This window comes from Triturus cristatus, chromosome 3_1 (assembly GCF_964204655.1).
Source record: "Triturus cristatus chromosome 3_1, aTriCri1.1, whole genome shotgun sequence".
Taxonomy (NCBI): domain Eukaryota; kingdom Metazoa; phylum Chordata; class Amphibia; order Caudata; family Salamandridae; genus Triturus; species Triturus cristatus.
Genome location: NC_140583.1, coordinates 880325775 through 880341920, shown reverse-complemented (window position 1 = coordinate 880341920; position 16146 = coordinate 880325775). Strand labels below are relative to the sequence as shown.

Below are 16146 nucleotides of genomic sequence, written 5' to 3'. Positions count from 1 at the left end.
AGGATTGATCTGATGTTGTTGGTTGCGGCTATCAGAGTGGTCTCTGTGCTGTGGTTGGAGCAAAAGCCGGACTGGGAGACGTTGAGTAGGTTGTTTCCTTCAAGGTGATAAGTGAGTTGGTGATTGATGGCCCCCACTCTTTTCCATTTGTATATTAATAACTGTGTCCACTCCCTGAGCAATTGTGCCAATGATTCCCCTATGCTAGGTGGGTGTAAATTCCAGCCCTCTTCTTTACGGAGGATAGCTTTCTGTTTGCTAAAACTAGGTCTGATTTGCAAACCATTACTGACAGATGTAACATATTTTGTTTGTTGCACAGCCTTGAAATCAATGGACTAAAAACCAAGTAGACAACTTACGGCAAGAGGAAAAGTGTGATGGGAATCATTAACCTGGGGCAGGAAGTGTTGGAAAGAGCTAAGAAGTTTGATTACCTGGGGATCCTTTTTGCTGACTGAGGATCATGGGCCTTACAGATTTAAAAAAGTTCACCCTTCTTAACCCATAGAGCTACGCCCATTGTTAGACTTGCAAAAAAGGCATCCTGGTATCCAATTATTCTAGCTATGGATATTAATAAAGCCCAACGTAGGAGTGCAGCGATGTATGGCACAGAGTTATGGGGACACTGTCCTATGGGTTCCTAGGGGACCAATGTGAATCATTTTATAAGAGCTTATACAGGCGTTGGAAGAGGTACCCCTTTAGTTCCCCCTAGATTGGACCTAGATCTTAAACCTGTTATTGCAGTGACTTTATTAGAGCCATTACCTTATTGGGTCCGCAAATGGGCTGTTGAGGAACTATAGATAAGGCCTTGCGTATATTCTTAACCTACACAGCAATAATATGATCAAGTGGCTTGCCTATGTTATGAAATCACTTTCCGATCTATGTTTAGGTATATTCTGGGAATAGCCTTCCTCCATTAAGCTTTATGCAGCTTGTGTTGTTAAAACTAGATACTAGGGGAGAGCTAATGCCCAGAATCAATCGTCTAGTTCTACAGGCAGTTGAAAAAGGCTCTTTTTTAAAACATAAGAGTGTGCCCAAGGCTGAGGCACTTCCTATGCACATTTTTATGAATTCTTGATTTGTAGGTCCCTTAGCACCAGGCTCGGAAAAAGTATCACACCTGCGCACAGGGTCTGACTCTGAATTGTTACTGGAGCTTGACCTCACCCTGTAAATGAGACGTGCTGGAGGGTGCTGTCCTATATACACTTTTATATAATTTTTGTTGGGTGTGACAAGTATCAAGGGCTTTGTTGTTGGTATTGGCTCTTTGAGTGGAGGGCGCTCTTGGTTTAGTCCATCTGCAGCTCCTTAGCTCCTTTTGTGTATGAAAGCCCACCTTGTGCCAGGTATGCGTGCTCTCTGATGAGACTGTAGAGCATTTGCTATTTTTATGCCCATATTATATTAGACCTAGGGCCAGGTGGATTGTTCCTTAGTGTCGTTTATTGGGGATGTCACATCGCACTTATACTTTCAGAATTTGTAAAAGTGATTCCGCCAGCGTGGTAGTGACCGCAGTATCTGAAGTCTCTTGCCTGCATGGTCAATGAGACTTAAAGTAGTTGCTCGATTAACTACGATTAATTCTGCTTAAGAGCTTTTTAATGTGCATTTTTGTAATGGTATGAAATGGTTTGTGCAAATCGCATTCTGATGAGCATGTGCAGTGATTTGCCAGTTAAATGTTTCTAGCCAATGTTTTTTTGTTTTATACTTTTGTAGGACTGTTTTTAACTTGCTTTAATTGTAATGAGATTTGCTTTATTTATTTTTTGATATGTATTGAAAATCTTTTAGAGGATGAAACATGATGTTCGATCTGTCAATGAACTTAAACTTGACGATAGCAGCTTCCATTTGCCACTTAGGAAATTTACAGGGTGCCACCCCAATAATCTGTAGAGTAACAAGACAGAGAGATGCATGGAAGAGACCTGCTTACTTGCAGCCATTCACTAGGAGATCGCTATGAAGGCAGTTTCCTTTTATCCCTGACCAAGTTTAAAGTGATTACGGTTGTGGCTCCTATGATAATATTGCCTGACTCTTCCTGTGTGGGAAACTGTCATTTGCCTTCATTTGTTGTAGCTAGTTTGATTCTTCTGAGGAGCACAATTTATAGGAGACTATCTCTGAAATCTTTCTCTCAAACACCTGATGACACAAGGCTACCCAGTTTAAAGTGTCTGGTCAGAATGGACTGTATATTTGATCTCAATGAAGAGAGAGGTATCTTTTTTTCACAGTTTTATATAGTGAAAAATTTGGTCCAAGGATTACAACAGATGAGACAAATTATAAATTTTTGCTTGGGTTTTAGGCACTGGGGAAATTAAGTGATTTGCAAGGAATCACAGGATGCTGTGCCAAGGCCAAGATTCAAACCTGGTTCACCAGTTCTAAAAGAATGTCAATTATCAAGAGAGAACATAGGATAAAATACAAATGATGTTGCCGTTCCTGTTAAAACTACTTCATTAAGCAACAATATTGAGCATGAAGAAATATATTATTATGTGGCCATAATAATTCTCCTTTTTAATTTTTGTGTAGTACGAACAACATCAAAACATTTTAAATTCTATTCAAAACTTACCTATTACTACATCATGACCATCGACAAGGCCTGCGGAAAACAACTCTTGAGAAACGCCATCAGCTGTGTCTGTTTAAACATGAAAGGAACATCGTTTAGGGACAAAACGATAAACTGAAATACACAAAATGCACACTAAACATCTCGGACTATAAACAAGTCTATGGGCCATATGTATCAAAAAAGAGTTTTGAGATTCTCAAATTGCGATTTTTAGCGAATCGCAATTAGAGAATTGCAAAATGCAATGTATGTAGGATTAGCTAAAAATTTTGCGAATCCTACATATTCCTTATTGGCGAATCGCAAATTGAGATTCGCAAATAAGGAATACCTTCCCATTCATTCCTATGGGCTAGGAGGCCCATACAAATGAATGGGAAGACATTCTCAATTTGCGATTACCAATTAGAGAATCGCAAATTGAGAATGCAGTTTCAAGGTTGCAAGGGTGCCAAAAGGACATCCTGTTGCACCCCCGAAATATGCATTTGTGCACATTTTGCGCACATACATGCCCTAAGGGCATGTATGTTCGACATATGGCACTTTTAAAAAATCAAAAAAGTGCTTTTTTAAAGATAATCGCAAATTACCATCAACTTGAAGTTGGTGTTAATTTGCAATTCCTTAAGGCCAAATAGCACATTTCTGGTGCTTCCAGAATTGCATTTAAGGAATCGCAATTTGCAATTCCTTAGTTGCATTCGCAAAATAAAGAATCACAAATTTTGCGATTCTCTATTTTGCGATGGCCTTTTGGGATGATACATCCCAAAAGGCTTTTCCCATTCGCAAGCGGGCAGATTCTGAGTATCTGCCCGTTTGCAAATGGGAAAAAGGCTTGATACATATGACCCCAAGTGATCAGATGATCTTCGTCTTACAAATATTTTTAAATAGTCAGTAAATTAAAAGAAACGCTGAACGGGTTAAAATATTAACAAATTCTTGTTCAAGGCACTTCATTAACATGACTTGCTCAAATATAGTATTTGTTAATGCCATTACAGGCATTGCTATGCAATTTCGAGCACCCAAGTTACATTTTCTTAATCTCTTGGAGCAGTGAAGGGCACACATCAGCACCATAAAAGCCTGCAATAACGCTAAAAAAGCCTCACTCCAAGTCTTTTATGTACACTGGGGCATATTTACAAGTCTCTTGTGCCATTTTTGCATCATTTTAAACATGGAAAAAGTGACGTACGGGTGGCGCTAGGGGCTTGTAAGTAAGCCCCACAGTCTCCACTTCTGAGATTTTGACCTACAAATATTTGCTTGTTGGTGATATAGTTTGGTGAAAAGAAAACAAGACTGAACCACTGAGAACACATTAAGTGTCTGTAATCACCTGGAACAAGGTGGTCACCTGATGAGTGAAGCAAGTTTTACTCTAAAATGACTGCTATTGCAATTTGTCTTTTAAAACTGTCCAGGATAATTATTGTGGATATTGAAATTGCACTGAGAGTAAAAATTACTTAAAGAAGAAAGTCTGAAAAACGGTTGTGTGCAATTCACTGACATGATATAGGAGTAAGAGCTGCAAGTCGTCCTATAGAGGATCGAAAAGAGCAACGCAAAGGGGCCCAGTGAAACGCTCCAAGCTGTCTTACAATACAGCAGGTACAAAACAGATTAATTAAAAACCCTCATAAAACAACACCGCCATGCCTCCTAGTGCTTCACACCGCATCGTCAAACATTGAACACCTACTGCCACCATCCAAAGCCTTTTGACTGGCAGCCATGCAGTATATATTACGTAGAAACACCACAATAAATTGATCCATCAGTTTATATTTCATTATAAAATAGATCTAAAACTTTTGAGATAAATGTTAATGCATGATATGTCACTATTAGTCTTACCTACTAGATGGCATATTACTATGAGCACTGCAGGGAATTACAGGGTTAGGCAATATTGAGAGAGGTTACAGATTTGGTGTGAGCTGCATCTGAGCTCTCACAATTTGGTCCACAATGGTAAATTGGCTTATGCGAGGAATCCAAAGCTCACCTTGGTATCTTGGTTCAAGCAGCATGGCCATCTTCAGTGAAAATGCAAGTAGGACATTTGTGTGTGCAATAATATAGTTAAGAAATAAATACCTTTAAAGGTTGCAACAATGTTAGAATTAAAAAGAAACAATTAAGGAACGTGTCATCAAAATGAAGAAAATCAGATATAGAGATCCAAAGTTATAAACAGAAAAAAGGAACACCTCACAGAAAAACATTGAAAAACAGATTTAATTTTGACCTATTGAAAAGGTAAAAAAAAGCGAAAAATGACAAAGTGCCATTTATGCAGTTAACCAGAACATAGCAAACACAACGAGATGGGACCGGTTTCGGGGTAACACCCCTCATCAGCCAGGCTAGCTTGAATCCAGTGGCAAAGTGAGCAAGGGACCCACATCTGGGCATAACCTGCCAACTTAGGGCAAACAAAGCAGACACAAGGAGGTGTGTGTTTGCGTTAACAAGAACAAAGTTAGTCTCTTTCGCTAAGTCATACGTGATTACAGTTGAGTGGAAGTTAGATAGAAATTGAACATTGGTCATGCTGAAAGGAGTGTTCCTGTAAGAAGAGTGTTAGACCTGACACCGTTAGACCTGACACCCCGGTTCCTGGCGGTTTGGGTAGGTCGCTTTCTTGAACGTGCATTCACGTCGGACCCAACTGGGTTCCTTTTTAACCGCCAGCACCGTTGCTAACAATAGTAGCAACCATTGTAGGAACAAACCTTAAGAAGTGGTATGTAGTAATCACCTTACCACGAATAATTTTGTAGACAGTAGTATTTTGATCCTGATGAATTGCCCTGATCCTCCTGACTCCAGCGGCATGAAACATGTTGATCACATAGAGTAGAGCTCTTGTCTAGATACCTTATTCCTAGCAAATTAGCCACTCTACACATTTTTAATAGGGTAGTTGACCTTTGGAATAAAGTTGAAGTAGGACCAACTGACCCGTTTTAAATTCCACTTTTCTGCTACATCTTCTTACACTAGGCCCCTCACCCCCAAGCACCCTCGGCAGGAACAAAAGATCCCCGACAAAGAGCCCCGATTTCGGGAGCCCGTCAAGGATTGCAGCGCCGACTTGACGAGGGGCAGTGCTCATATGATGAAGCATGACACCTAGCTTGCTGGGTGTGTGAGAGCACTAGTTCAAATTAAAGGAATTTCCCTTGCCTTCATCTGGGTGGTCTTTTATAGTTTTGACCACCTGTGATAAATTTGTTACTCGCTCTTCTCCGTCACTGTACATGAGGAACTTTGTACCCTTCTTTGTTACCTTTGGATGCTAGTCACCAAACTTGTTTCCCTTCAGCACTCTTATTTTGCTGAATTCATTTTTGTTGGCTTTAGGAGTCTGTTCACTTTACCACCGCTAACCAGTGCTAAAGTGCTTGTGCCATCTCCTTGAAGCATGGTAAAATTAGACTACACCTAATTGACACATTTAATTTACTTCTAAGTCCCTAGTAGACGGTACTACATGTACTCAGGGCCTGTAAATTAAATTCTATTAGAGGGCCTGAAGTGCTCATTGGGCCTCCCACTAAAGTAGCACTTTACATGCCTCTAGGCAATTCGAACTGGCAAAATAAACCTTTTGAAAGACCTAAACATTTCTTTTCAATAATTATAAATCACCCCTAAGGTAGGCGCCAACAACTACTAGGGTAGAGTTAATGGTATTTACAAGTAAGTCCTTTTTCACTATCGCAAGGCCTATCACTACTGTTTACTAACACTCGGTTACCTTATTACATTTAATAAGTGCTAACTTGGATCGGGAGTAGATAGAGATATGTTGTTTAGACTCAAATAAACTGTAATTTTAAATCGTCTTTACTGGTAAAGTCAGATTTGAAGTTACAATTCTTAAAATGGCAATTTTAAAAAGTTTACAAAACAGTGATGGTTGGAATGCTTGAATTAATCTTAGCCGCTGGTAACTACTCCCGGGCCACATCCCAGTCCATTGTTATTTTGCACAGCATGCCACTTCAGACTGGACCCAGCCATATGCAAATCAGTCTTTACCATGCTCCAGCGGGAACATCCAGCCCGAAATGCCAGGTCTTCCCTGAACCGGAACATAAGTAACATGGACCGTTTTCATCTTCGTTAGGGCTCATCGGCCAGTTGTAGCTTGGATTTAGTTACACAGTGTGCAGTGTGCATGGGACCCATGACTGAGCATTCCCCTTCCACTAAAGTATAAAAAAAAGTGATGGAATGTTTGAATTAATCTCAGCTACTGGTAATTCCTCGGGCCGCATCACAGTCCATCGTTATTATGCACATCATGCCACATCAGTTTGGACCCAGACATATGCTAATCAGTCTTGACCTTTGTAATAAAGTGCAAAATCAGCTCGAGGTGGAAGTAGGTGAAGAGAATCCCATCCATTGGTCAGGCAACATCCAGGTCCAGCATCAACTGAACTTATAGAACACAGCTAACATGTAAATACTAAACTAGAATGTCCCCACACTCTACATTCTTTCATTCATACAAACACAGTCCTAGAATGCTAAAACCCTGATCCAATGGGACCGGTTCAGCCCATACTGTACAGGGCTTGGCTGGACCTGCATCTGGACCTGCCTGAGTCCTACTCGTGGCTTCTGCCTGGAGTGTGTCCTAAACCCCGAGAGATGCCGCCATGGTCCTGGACCTTTGGCTGACTTCAGAGTGTACTCCCCCTGCCTAACAGTGGGCCCCCTCAAATCTGACACAGCGCAACACAGCTCCATGCATGAACTTGCTTCACTGCCCTTCACAGGGCTGATCGGCTGCCACATCGGAACCGATGCAGTGCACTGCAGATGCAGATGCAGTGCAACGTAACTCAATGAAGGACCTTGTATAATAGCGCCATGCAGTATCTGAGCAGCACCCTCATTGAAACTGTCACAGTGTAATGTAACTCGACTTGGGACTTCGCATCACAGTACCGGGCAGCACCTGATCAAAACTGATGCTGAGTAAAAAGAAGCCTCGCATCAAAGGGCATTTTCAGTTTGTAGCTACATGAACTTCAAAGGTCAGAAATGAAATCCCACAAAAAGGTTCTGAGCAAGAACAACCACAAAGATGAAGCTACCAAGGTCCCTTCTTTTTCAGGGCCACTTGACAAATGGCCCCAGTTCTCCATGTTAGTTTTTTCTTAACAAAGTCCTATATTTTCCACAATTTCTGGAACAACTACCCCTCAAACACAAATCTATTTCTTCCAGTTACAGGGACCCTACAACAGTTTACTTCCAAATGGTACACTGGAATTCTTCCAGGCAAGGAGCAGCTTCCTTTTTCTATGAAAAGGTAGACTCTCCAACAATAGGAGGGATGCTACCCGAAGGCAGGGAGGCTGCCCTGGTTGAACCTTGTTCCTGCTTTGCCCTGTGGATTAGCAGCAGATTGGCATCTCCAGTCCTGACGTAGAAGTCCAGAAGCAGATGAAATAGGAAGAGCAAGAGACACCTCCCTCAAATAGTCTCTGGCAGACAGTCAAGAATTTTTTAGTGCATCATGTAGCGTAGACTTTTCTCCTTTTTAAATCCAGGCAAATTCTCTCCTTTAAATGGGTCAAGCAGGATGGTTCAAAGGGTAAATCAGTAAGTCAGTGATGATGAAACCTAGCTAATATTAACAACATGTGTAGGCTTCTTACTAGACAAATGACACATTTACTTTCCCAGAGTTCAATCCATCACAATCAAAAATGGCATGCAGACCTCAGCTCTTCCCCATCTCTTTCTCTGAGTTTTCTAATTGAATCCTGTGACTTTCAAAGGAAACCTCCTCCCAAGAAATAAACCTTGACTCAGATTCCCTCCTGAGACCGCATTGACTTGCTCCCTTCTGAATAGTACTACTGAATCTAACAAGTCAAAGCTTTCAACACTTGTGAGTCCCTCCCAATTTTGTCAGTCACATCTGAGGTATTGCATGGCAAGTTCTTAAAAGTGGTAGCTAGAGAGTAGCCATCAAAAAGTGTAAACTGAGTGTAATACGTGATAATCATACTTATTCTTTTTTAGACTGCACTACCGCTGAGCTTAGTTTGGAATATATTAGTATTTTATAATTGCTACAGGTGTAATAGATAATATGAGTTTAACCTCACCCCTGGGCAGCCCTGGAGATGTACAAACATCACATTCGTTTTTGACATCATGTTCCAAAGAAAAATTACCAAGGCAATTTCCCATTCCATTTTATAGAGTGAATGGGATATCATACACTGGTATTGTTAAGAAAGCATTCAGTTCAAAATGATACTGTGGTCTTTAGAAGCAGGTGGGATTAATATGTATTTTACTGTTTATACCAGTAATCTGTGCAGCAGCACTGGGGGTCTGAACACAGCCAGATGTCTTATCAGAGTGACAATATGGAAACAAGTCTACCCTTAAAGACAGAGGACATGTGGCAAGACCTGGCCGGGAGGCTGCAGCCATTGCACAGATCAAAATACAAGATGCCCATAGTGGAACACAGCAAAAAATAAAGATTTACCTACCACTGTTTTCATAGCATTGTGAAAAGAGTTATTATGCTCTTACTCATATAATACTACTATGAAATGTGCATTGTGCCAACCTTCCTGCAATTTACATTGAGAGCATTTGCTTTAAATATCAAAAACCCCTGCATAGAATCCATTAGACTTGAGTTACATAGGGTTGAAAAAAAACCTTTTTCTACAATTAATTAATAACCTTAAAATGTTTATTTAGCTTTTTTGCTTGAAAACCCTTCCCTTCAAGTGGCTGATGTAGTATTGGTTCAAGCAAAGGGACACTAAGCCTCTAGGCTATTTAAAGGACATATTTTCTTTTCACAATTTCTTTTCTATGACACCTTTGGAAAACACTACTTTACAAGGTGAATGTAATATGCCTTTTAACTTGGGCCACTTGTTCAATTCATAAAATTAAATTGAAGAAGAAATACATTCAAAGTAATCATATTTTCTTGAAAGGATTGCATGCATTTTAAATTTTATAACAGGCAGCTTTCAACCGGTGTGTAACCTCTTGTTAAGAACCATTCACTGTTTTAAACCTAATGTGTTCACTTTAGCTTTTTCAGCTTTGCAATATTTGTTGCATTTTTTTTGCAGATCTCAGCTGTAAACATATGATTACCTCCGAGCTGAATAAGTGCCTTGCTGTATATGCTACTGATAAAGGTTGATTCTGTGTTTCTTTATACCATCAGATCACAGATAAATTAATGTAGATATCAGTGCCCTCTTACTAACACATGGTCAGCTTTCATATAAATCAGTTCTATGCATAGAAGAACTTAGAACTTGATTTTCAAATTACAATTCATTGCAACTGAAAAGTGGTACAAATGCACAATATTTTTATTGGTTTTCTACTAGACTATTGTTATATCATAATACATTGAATGTAAGAATATATTGGTAAGTAAAAATGTACTATTCTTTACTGTATATATATGTATATTGATAATATAAGTCATTTTACAGATTGACATGGAAAGCACTATGCTAATCCTATGCTTAAAGACTTTGCTGTAGAAATGTCGAAATACTTTGTGCCTTTCTAGCTCAGTGTGCATGGCACTGTGCTAATCCTATGCTTACAATCTTTGCTAGAAATACAGACATTTGAGGTGAGCAGATTCAAAGTGTTGCTTGTGCTGTAGGATGCTCTATACAGGAGCTGCTCTCTACCGTAACTTGGAAACCACCCACAGTTCCCTGTGTTTTTGTTTGCATAAATTATGCTGCACTCTAAGCCTGAAAGGGCATTGTTTTGAATTTTCTTGGCTGCTCCCTTCTGTCGGGACAAAGCTAAAAGTCAATTAAGAGCTATTTTGGTATTGAAACACATGTCAGGGATTACTTTTATTCATTCTAGGTTGGCTTGGATTGTATTTTACCAATCCATATCTGTAATACTGTGCCGGGAGTGGTGAAAGGTTTTTGTTATTTTTCAGCTCTGTTTGGAGGGTGCTGTGCTAATCATATGCTGAAAGAATTTGCTTAGAAATGGCAAAAAACGTTGCCCTTTTCTAGCTCGGCGTGGAAGGCACTAAACTAATCCTATGCTTAAAACCTACAAAAATAGACATTTGAGATGAGCAGATTAAGAGTGTCACTGGTGTTGTAGGGTTTTCTATACAGGAGCTGCTCTCCACTTAAACTTGGGATATAAATATCTTTGAGGTACAAACATGTAGAGTTACAAAGAGTAACTCCATACTTACGTACAAATATTGGATTTCATGATGTTGTGGTACTCAAAATAAAAAGAGGTAAGATAAATAGGTGTGTATTCTTGTATTACATTGTTAGCATGTGACTGTATAGTTGTATGGAATGCATTGTCCTCTGCTAAATGCTTGCTTGCTCACCTTCCTCTAACAATAAGTTTGATATTGCTGGCATTGTAGATCACACTGAATATCAATGAGAGATGTTAGATTTAAACACCATTCATAACAGAATATGTGCAACCCTTGATAATAACTATTAATATAGTGATATAGTAAAATACTTTATTTGGTAACCAAGTACCATCAAAGTGTACATACTCAAAATATTATAAAAATACATCAAAAACCTCATCGCACCTTGAAGGAGCTCCGCGGGACCCGTTGTAACTCAAATTTTTGTGGACGTCTAGGGCTGCTCTTCGATAATTACTTCCCTCCAGCAACGGCGGAATACTGGGTGTATCGTCCGATCCTGGTGTGGAGCCTGGGGGTTCTAAAATACTGACAGGAGCTGAGAGCAAACATTGTGGGGGACTGTGTAGCTTTGCGTGGGCGCGGCCTCCTTGCTCTGGTTGTCCTGACACCCACTCTATGATGCGAGCATCGAGGCTGTGACTCTCGGTGCAGCACCTTCGACCGGCTGGAGCCCCTGGGTCACCATACAGGGAAGGTGAGTGTCCGGACCCCCCGGGGCGGCCTGGACGGCTGAGGTGCGGCGCGTCCGGGGATTGTGGCGGACCGCCCTCTTGTTGAAGCGGATGTTCTGAGTGTGCCTCTACAGCCCCCCGTCAGCCCCTGATTGACTCCTTCTCACCGGAAGGTCTTCGCCGACGGCATCCCAGGCGTGCTCCTTGCCTTTCTGATACTAACATATATCGCTTTTCCCTCTTCGTTTTTTCTGGATATTGTTTTTTATGGGATTTTTGCTTACATTAGGGAGAGTACAGGTTGGGAAACGTGTTTGCGCTTCCATCTCCCCTTGGTTCTATTTCCTGTATTTTGTTAACTTATCCTCGTCGTTATAGGTTTCTTGGACGATTTCACAGAGTAAGTCCCAAGCCTGTAATCAACAAGGTCACCTCTTCCTTTTTATAACTTCTGGGGGTTTTTGGTTCCGTATTGTCTTATTCCCCATGTTTTCCATTTGGAGAAGGTGTTATTTGGCCCTATTGGGAATTGGACAATTTATGTTTTTTTGCCTTCCTTATGTGGATTTATTGCACCAATTCCCACGATTGGATGGAACTGGCCTGAATTCAAGTATTCTTCCCTCCAGGCCACAAGACTATCAAAAAGGGGATCGAGGCAACCAGGCCGGCTGCAGGTCAGAAGAGCTCCTGTTGCTGACACGAGGAAGTCGGCAGAATCCCTGATTTACCGGCTGTGAGATGACGGCCCTACGAGGCACCAGACTACAACTCCCAGAGGGTGTGGCTCGGCATCCGGCATCCACGTCACTGCATTACTGCGCCGGGGGGCGACAACAGCACAGCGGCCCTCCAGCAGCGCGTGCCCAGGAAGCCTGGGCCAAGGGCGGGCCCGTCCTTGCCCGTCATTGTCAGGAAGAGGCAGGACCGGGCCACCCCCCTTTTCACCAGTATCAAGGCTCTTTATACAGGTACTGTTGTTCCTCTTTTTATGTGGTACCATTCATTTTACCTGACTGGTAGGTAGGGTAACGTTTTGACTCTTGTATATCCCCAATGCACCTTCCTTGATGACAAGGTGTGACTACTCCGCTACCCACTTATCCTGTCCTTGCGAGACTGACTGGACTAGAGACTCTGTCCCTTGTGCCTGGATTTTGCATTGCATCTTGCACTTTAGCGCCGTTTATTGTTTAACTATTTTAAATTGTTGCTGCTAAAACGCACTTTGTACTTTGCGAGGAGCACAACTAAGGCCTTGCGGTGTTTCGTGTATGTTATTTTAATAATCTGTGCTGTAATTTTAATTTTTAATTGTACCTTGCACATTGCATTTTGTACATCATACCTTGTATTTTGTAGTCTATATATTGCATATAGTAATTAGGCCAATACTACCAAATTTTGCTTTTTTTTTTTTTTTTGGGTCCGGTGTATTTCTCCTAGAGTCCCCCAAGCCTGATAATAATGAGTAAGTGGAAAACAAACCCAGGGAAAAGTGTGGTTGGTACACTAGACACCTTCCTCTTGAGGGCTGAATCCGCCCTCATTCATGAAATCCAATTGACAGAACGAAGGTTATCTCTTGATCCACACTCCCGATAGGTAGACTTTCCTTAACCCCTGCATTCTCCGACTCTTTACCGGCACTAAACCAGGATGCATCTTTAGTTAGGCTTAGCCCGCCCCCATCTGCACCTACAGCTATAATGTTAAATCCTGGCTCATGCTCCTCTCAGGAGCATGAACCTACTCCTATGAAAATTAAAGTAACTACTAGAGGGCAGTAGGCTAAGCCTAAATTAGATTGTATTAATGAATCCCTCCCTATAGAAAAAAAGGGACGTGGGTATACTAAATCTAAAAAACAACCAGCACAGGGCACCCCTGGTGGGAAGCACCATCTGTCCTCTCCACTAATGTTGTTAATGAGGGTAACCCCACCTCTATGAACCAGTTTACACCAGAGCAGCTATTTGATAACATCAAGGAGGGGAATTTTTGGAGTAGGCTAGAAACTATGCTATCCACTTTACTAGACCCTATGTTTCAAAAAATAAGTGTGATAGAAGCTAGGTTGGCCAAGCTGGAGGGGACTTTTGGATGTAATCCTCCAGTTATGCCCCCAGCTAGTCCTCCCACATGCATAGATGACACAGTCATAAGGGGCAAAAGAGTTGTGGGGGAAGGAGCAGGGGGTGGGTCTACTGTAAGGTTTGGAGCAACTGGTGAGGCACAAGACAAGAATAGCCTTATTGGCACCAGGTTTAGAGGTTCAGATATTCCGGCCACCTTATGTCAGTCCACGAGCAGAGTAGGATCTCCCATGACCCATAGGGAGAGGGGGCCAGTGGGCAGGGAAAACCAGCCATTGAATCTTCCGATCATAGATCTTCCACCGGAATCAACCCTTACTTAGTTGTACTGGGGAAGGTACCCCCTCTCCCTATTGGGGCAACGGAAGATTACGCACAGCTGAGAAACAAATACCACCATGGGTCACTGTGTATATAAAAATATTCTTATGGCACGTAGGGTTAGTTGGATAGGGACCTCACGTAAATTGGACCCTGGTGACTGTGTTATCGTAAATTTTGACAACCCGTTTACTGCTGGGCGCATTTTATCCAGGGATATTAGCCTCACTTCACTTACCAGATCTGTTATTAAGGCTTTATCCTTGGGTTATTTTTATAAGTCTGCTCCCCACAGGGAAATGCTGGATAATGGCCATAGCGTGCGCCAACGAGGAGGTTGGTTAAATAATCCAGCTCCTAGGCAACAGCCTTTCGCCTTAGCCCATTTAGCTCCTGCTTTGGATGGGCTGTTATGTGGCACCCACACATTGGTGACAGATAACAGATTCACAGCCTTATCCGGCTTGGAGAACTGCGATTAACTCAAGGCCCCTGTGTCCCCTGGATCATTATCAGTTACTCCTCTTCAGGCTTTAGGGGCAGCAGCTGTGTGCCATACATCAGTGAGGCTTAATAACTTTTTATCTTGGAACATTTCTGGGCTGGCTAATAAGTTCCTCGACCCTCGGTGGGTATGTTACGTGAAGCAATACACTATAATTTGATTACAAGAAACATGGTCGGTGGACTGTGACCTTTTTTTGGAAGGCTACAAGGCATTTTTTGTCCCGGCCACTCCATCGGCAAGTGGTAGACCTAGGGGGGGCCTAGTCACTTACATTTCGGTGGCCGTTGACTGTAAGTTGCAGGTGACCCCATCTACGTATTTAGGAATTCTGGCATTGTCAGTAAGTAGAGGGGACACTAGATGGGGAATCTTTAACTTTTATAACTCGACGGCTTGCCCGCATGAGGTCTGCAATATCACCAATCTGGGTGCAATGATAAAACAAACCATGGGCCACAGATTTTGTAACTTTTTGATTTCTGGTGATTTCAATATACACCCTTGCGGCGACCCCTCATCATCCTGCATCTTGGAGTTGGGTTGTCCCCGTATGAGGGGCTTTCATTTTGAACACCATCTTCAAGGGGAACTGTTAAACAATATGCTAAATGAACTAGATCTAATGGTCACAATGTCCTTAACTGACCCTCATACCAAGTTCCCTGTACCGACGTTCAAAGGAACTGGAAAAGGATCATTAATTGACTTTATTTTAATTTCTTCGCCGCTACAATCCTTTTGTAGTGGTTTTAACATTGTAGTTAGTGAATTCAGTGACCATAACCCTGTATCAGTCTATATGTCGGGCCCGCTTTTGATAAAAACGGGGGAGATTTTGATTAGGGGTACCCTGAAAGCAACTAATGGGAAGCGCAGACTAAAATGGTCCCAGGTGTCTCCCGTTCGTTTTTTCAATACGGTGAAAACATCTTGTGCCCAGGAATTAAAATTATGCACATCTGAGAGGTCCACTCCCAACGAGATCCTTGGCGCCTATGAGGTAATAGCGCAAACAGTGTGGGAATTGTTAAGTGCTCCGGCTAGAGGCACTGTCTCACAGGGCCCCAGATGGTTTGATGCCAGCTGCTCCAAATCAGCTAAACGGTTGAGGGAAGCTCTGGCAGCAAGACCGAGAATCCAATCCGAGATCCGTGGCTGTCGTAGGGAATATAAGCTAGCCCTGGCCAAACACAAGGGAGCCCTGCAGGAAGATGCTTGGAAAGAGCTGACCGACTCTGGTACTCTGCGGAACAGTGCCAGGATTTGGAGTGTTGTGAATGAACCGCTGTTTGATAAGGAAGGAGGTGTGTGCAGAGTCCTCCCAGCAGTGCCCAGACACAGGAGGGTGGGTGCAGAGTCCTCCCAGCAGTGCCCAGACACAGGAGGGGTGTGTGCAGAGTCCTCCCAGCAGTGCCCAGACGCAGGAGGGGTGGTTGCAGAGTCCTCCCAGCAGTGCCCAGACACAGGAGGGGTGTGTGCCTATCACTCGCAGCAGTGCCCAGACGCAGGAGGGGTGGTTGCAGAGTCCTCCCAGCAGTGCCCAGACACAGGAGGGGTGTGTGCAGAGTCCTCCCAGCAGTGCCCAGACGCAGGAGGGGTGGTTGCAGAGTCCTCCCAGCAGTGCCCAGACACAGGAGGGGTAGGTGCAGAGTCCTCCCAGCAGTGCCCAGACG

General features: G+C 42.4%; 1 protein-coding gene across 1 annotated transcript in view; it reads right to left on the bottom strand.

The window, feature by feature from the left end:
* STK39 (serine/threonine kinase 39) overlaps window positions 1-16146 on the bottom strand; it is a 1405344-nt gene that overhangs the window by 286310 nt on the left and 1102888 nt on the right. The window contains exon 16 of the mRNA XM_085645380.1: window positions 2618-2686. Within this exon, the coding sequence (XP_085501506.1) occupies window positions 2618-2686 (69 nt within the window). The remainder of the gene's footprint in view (window positions 1-2617; window positions 2687-16146) is intronic.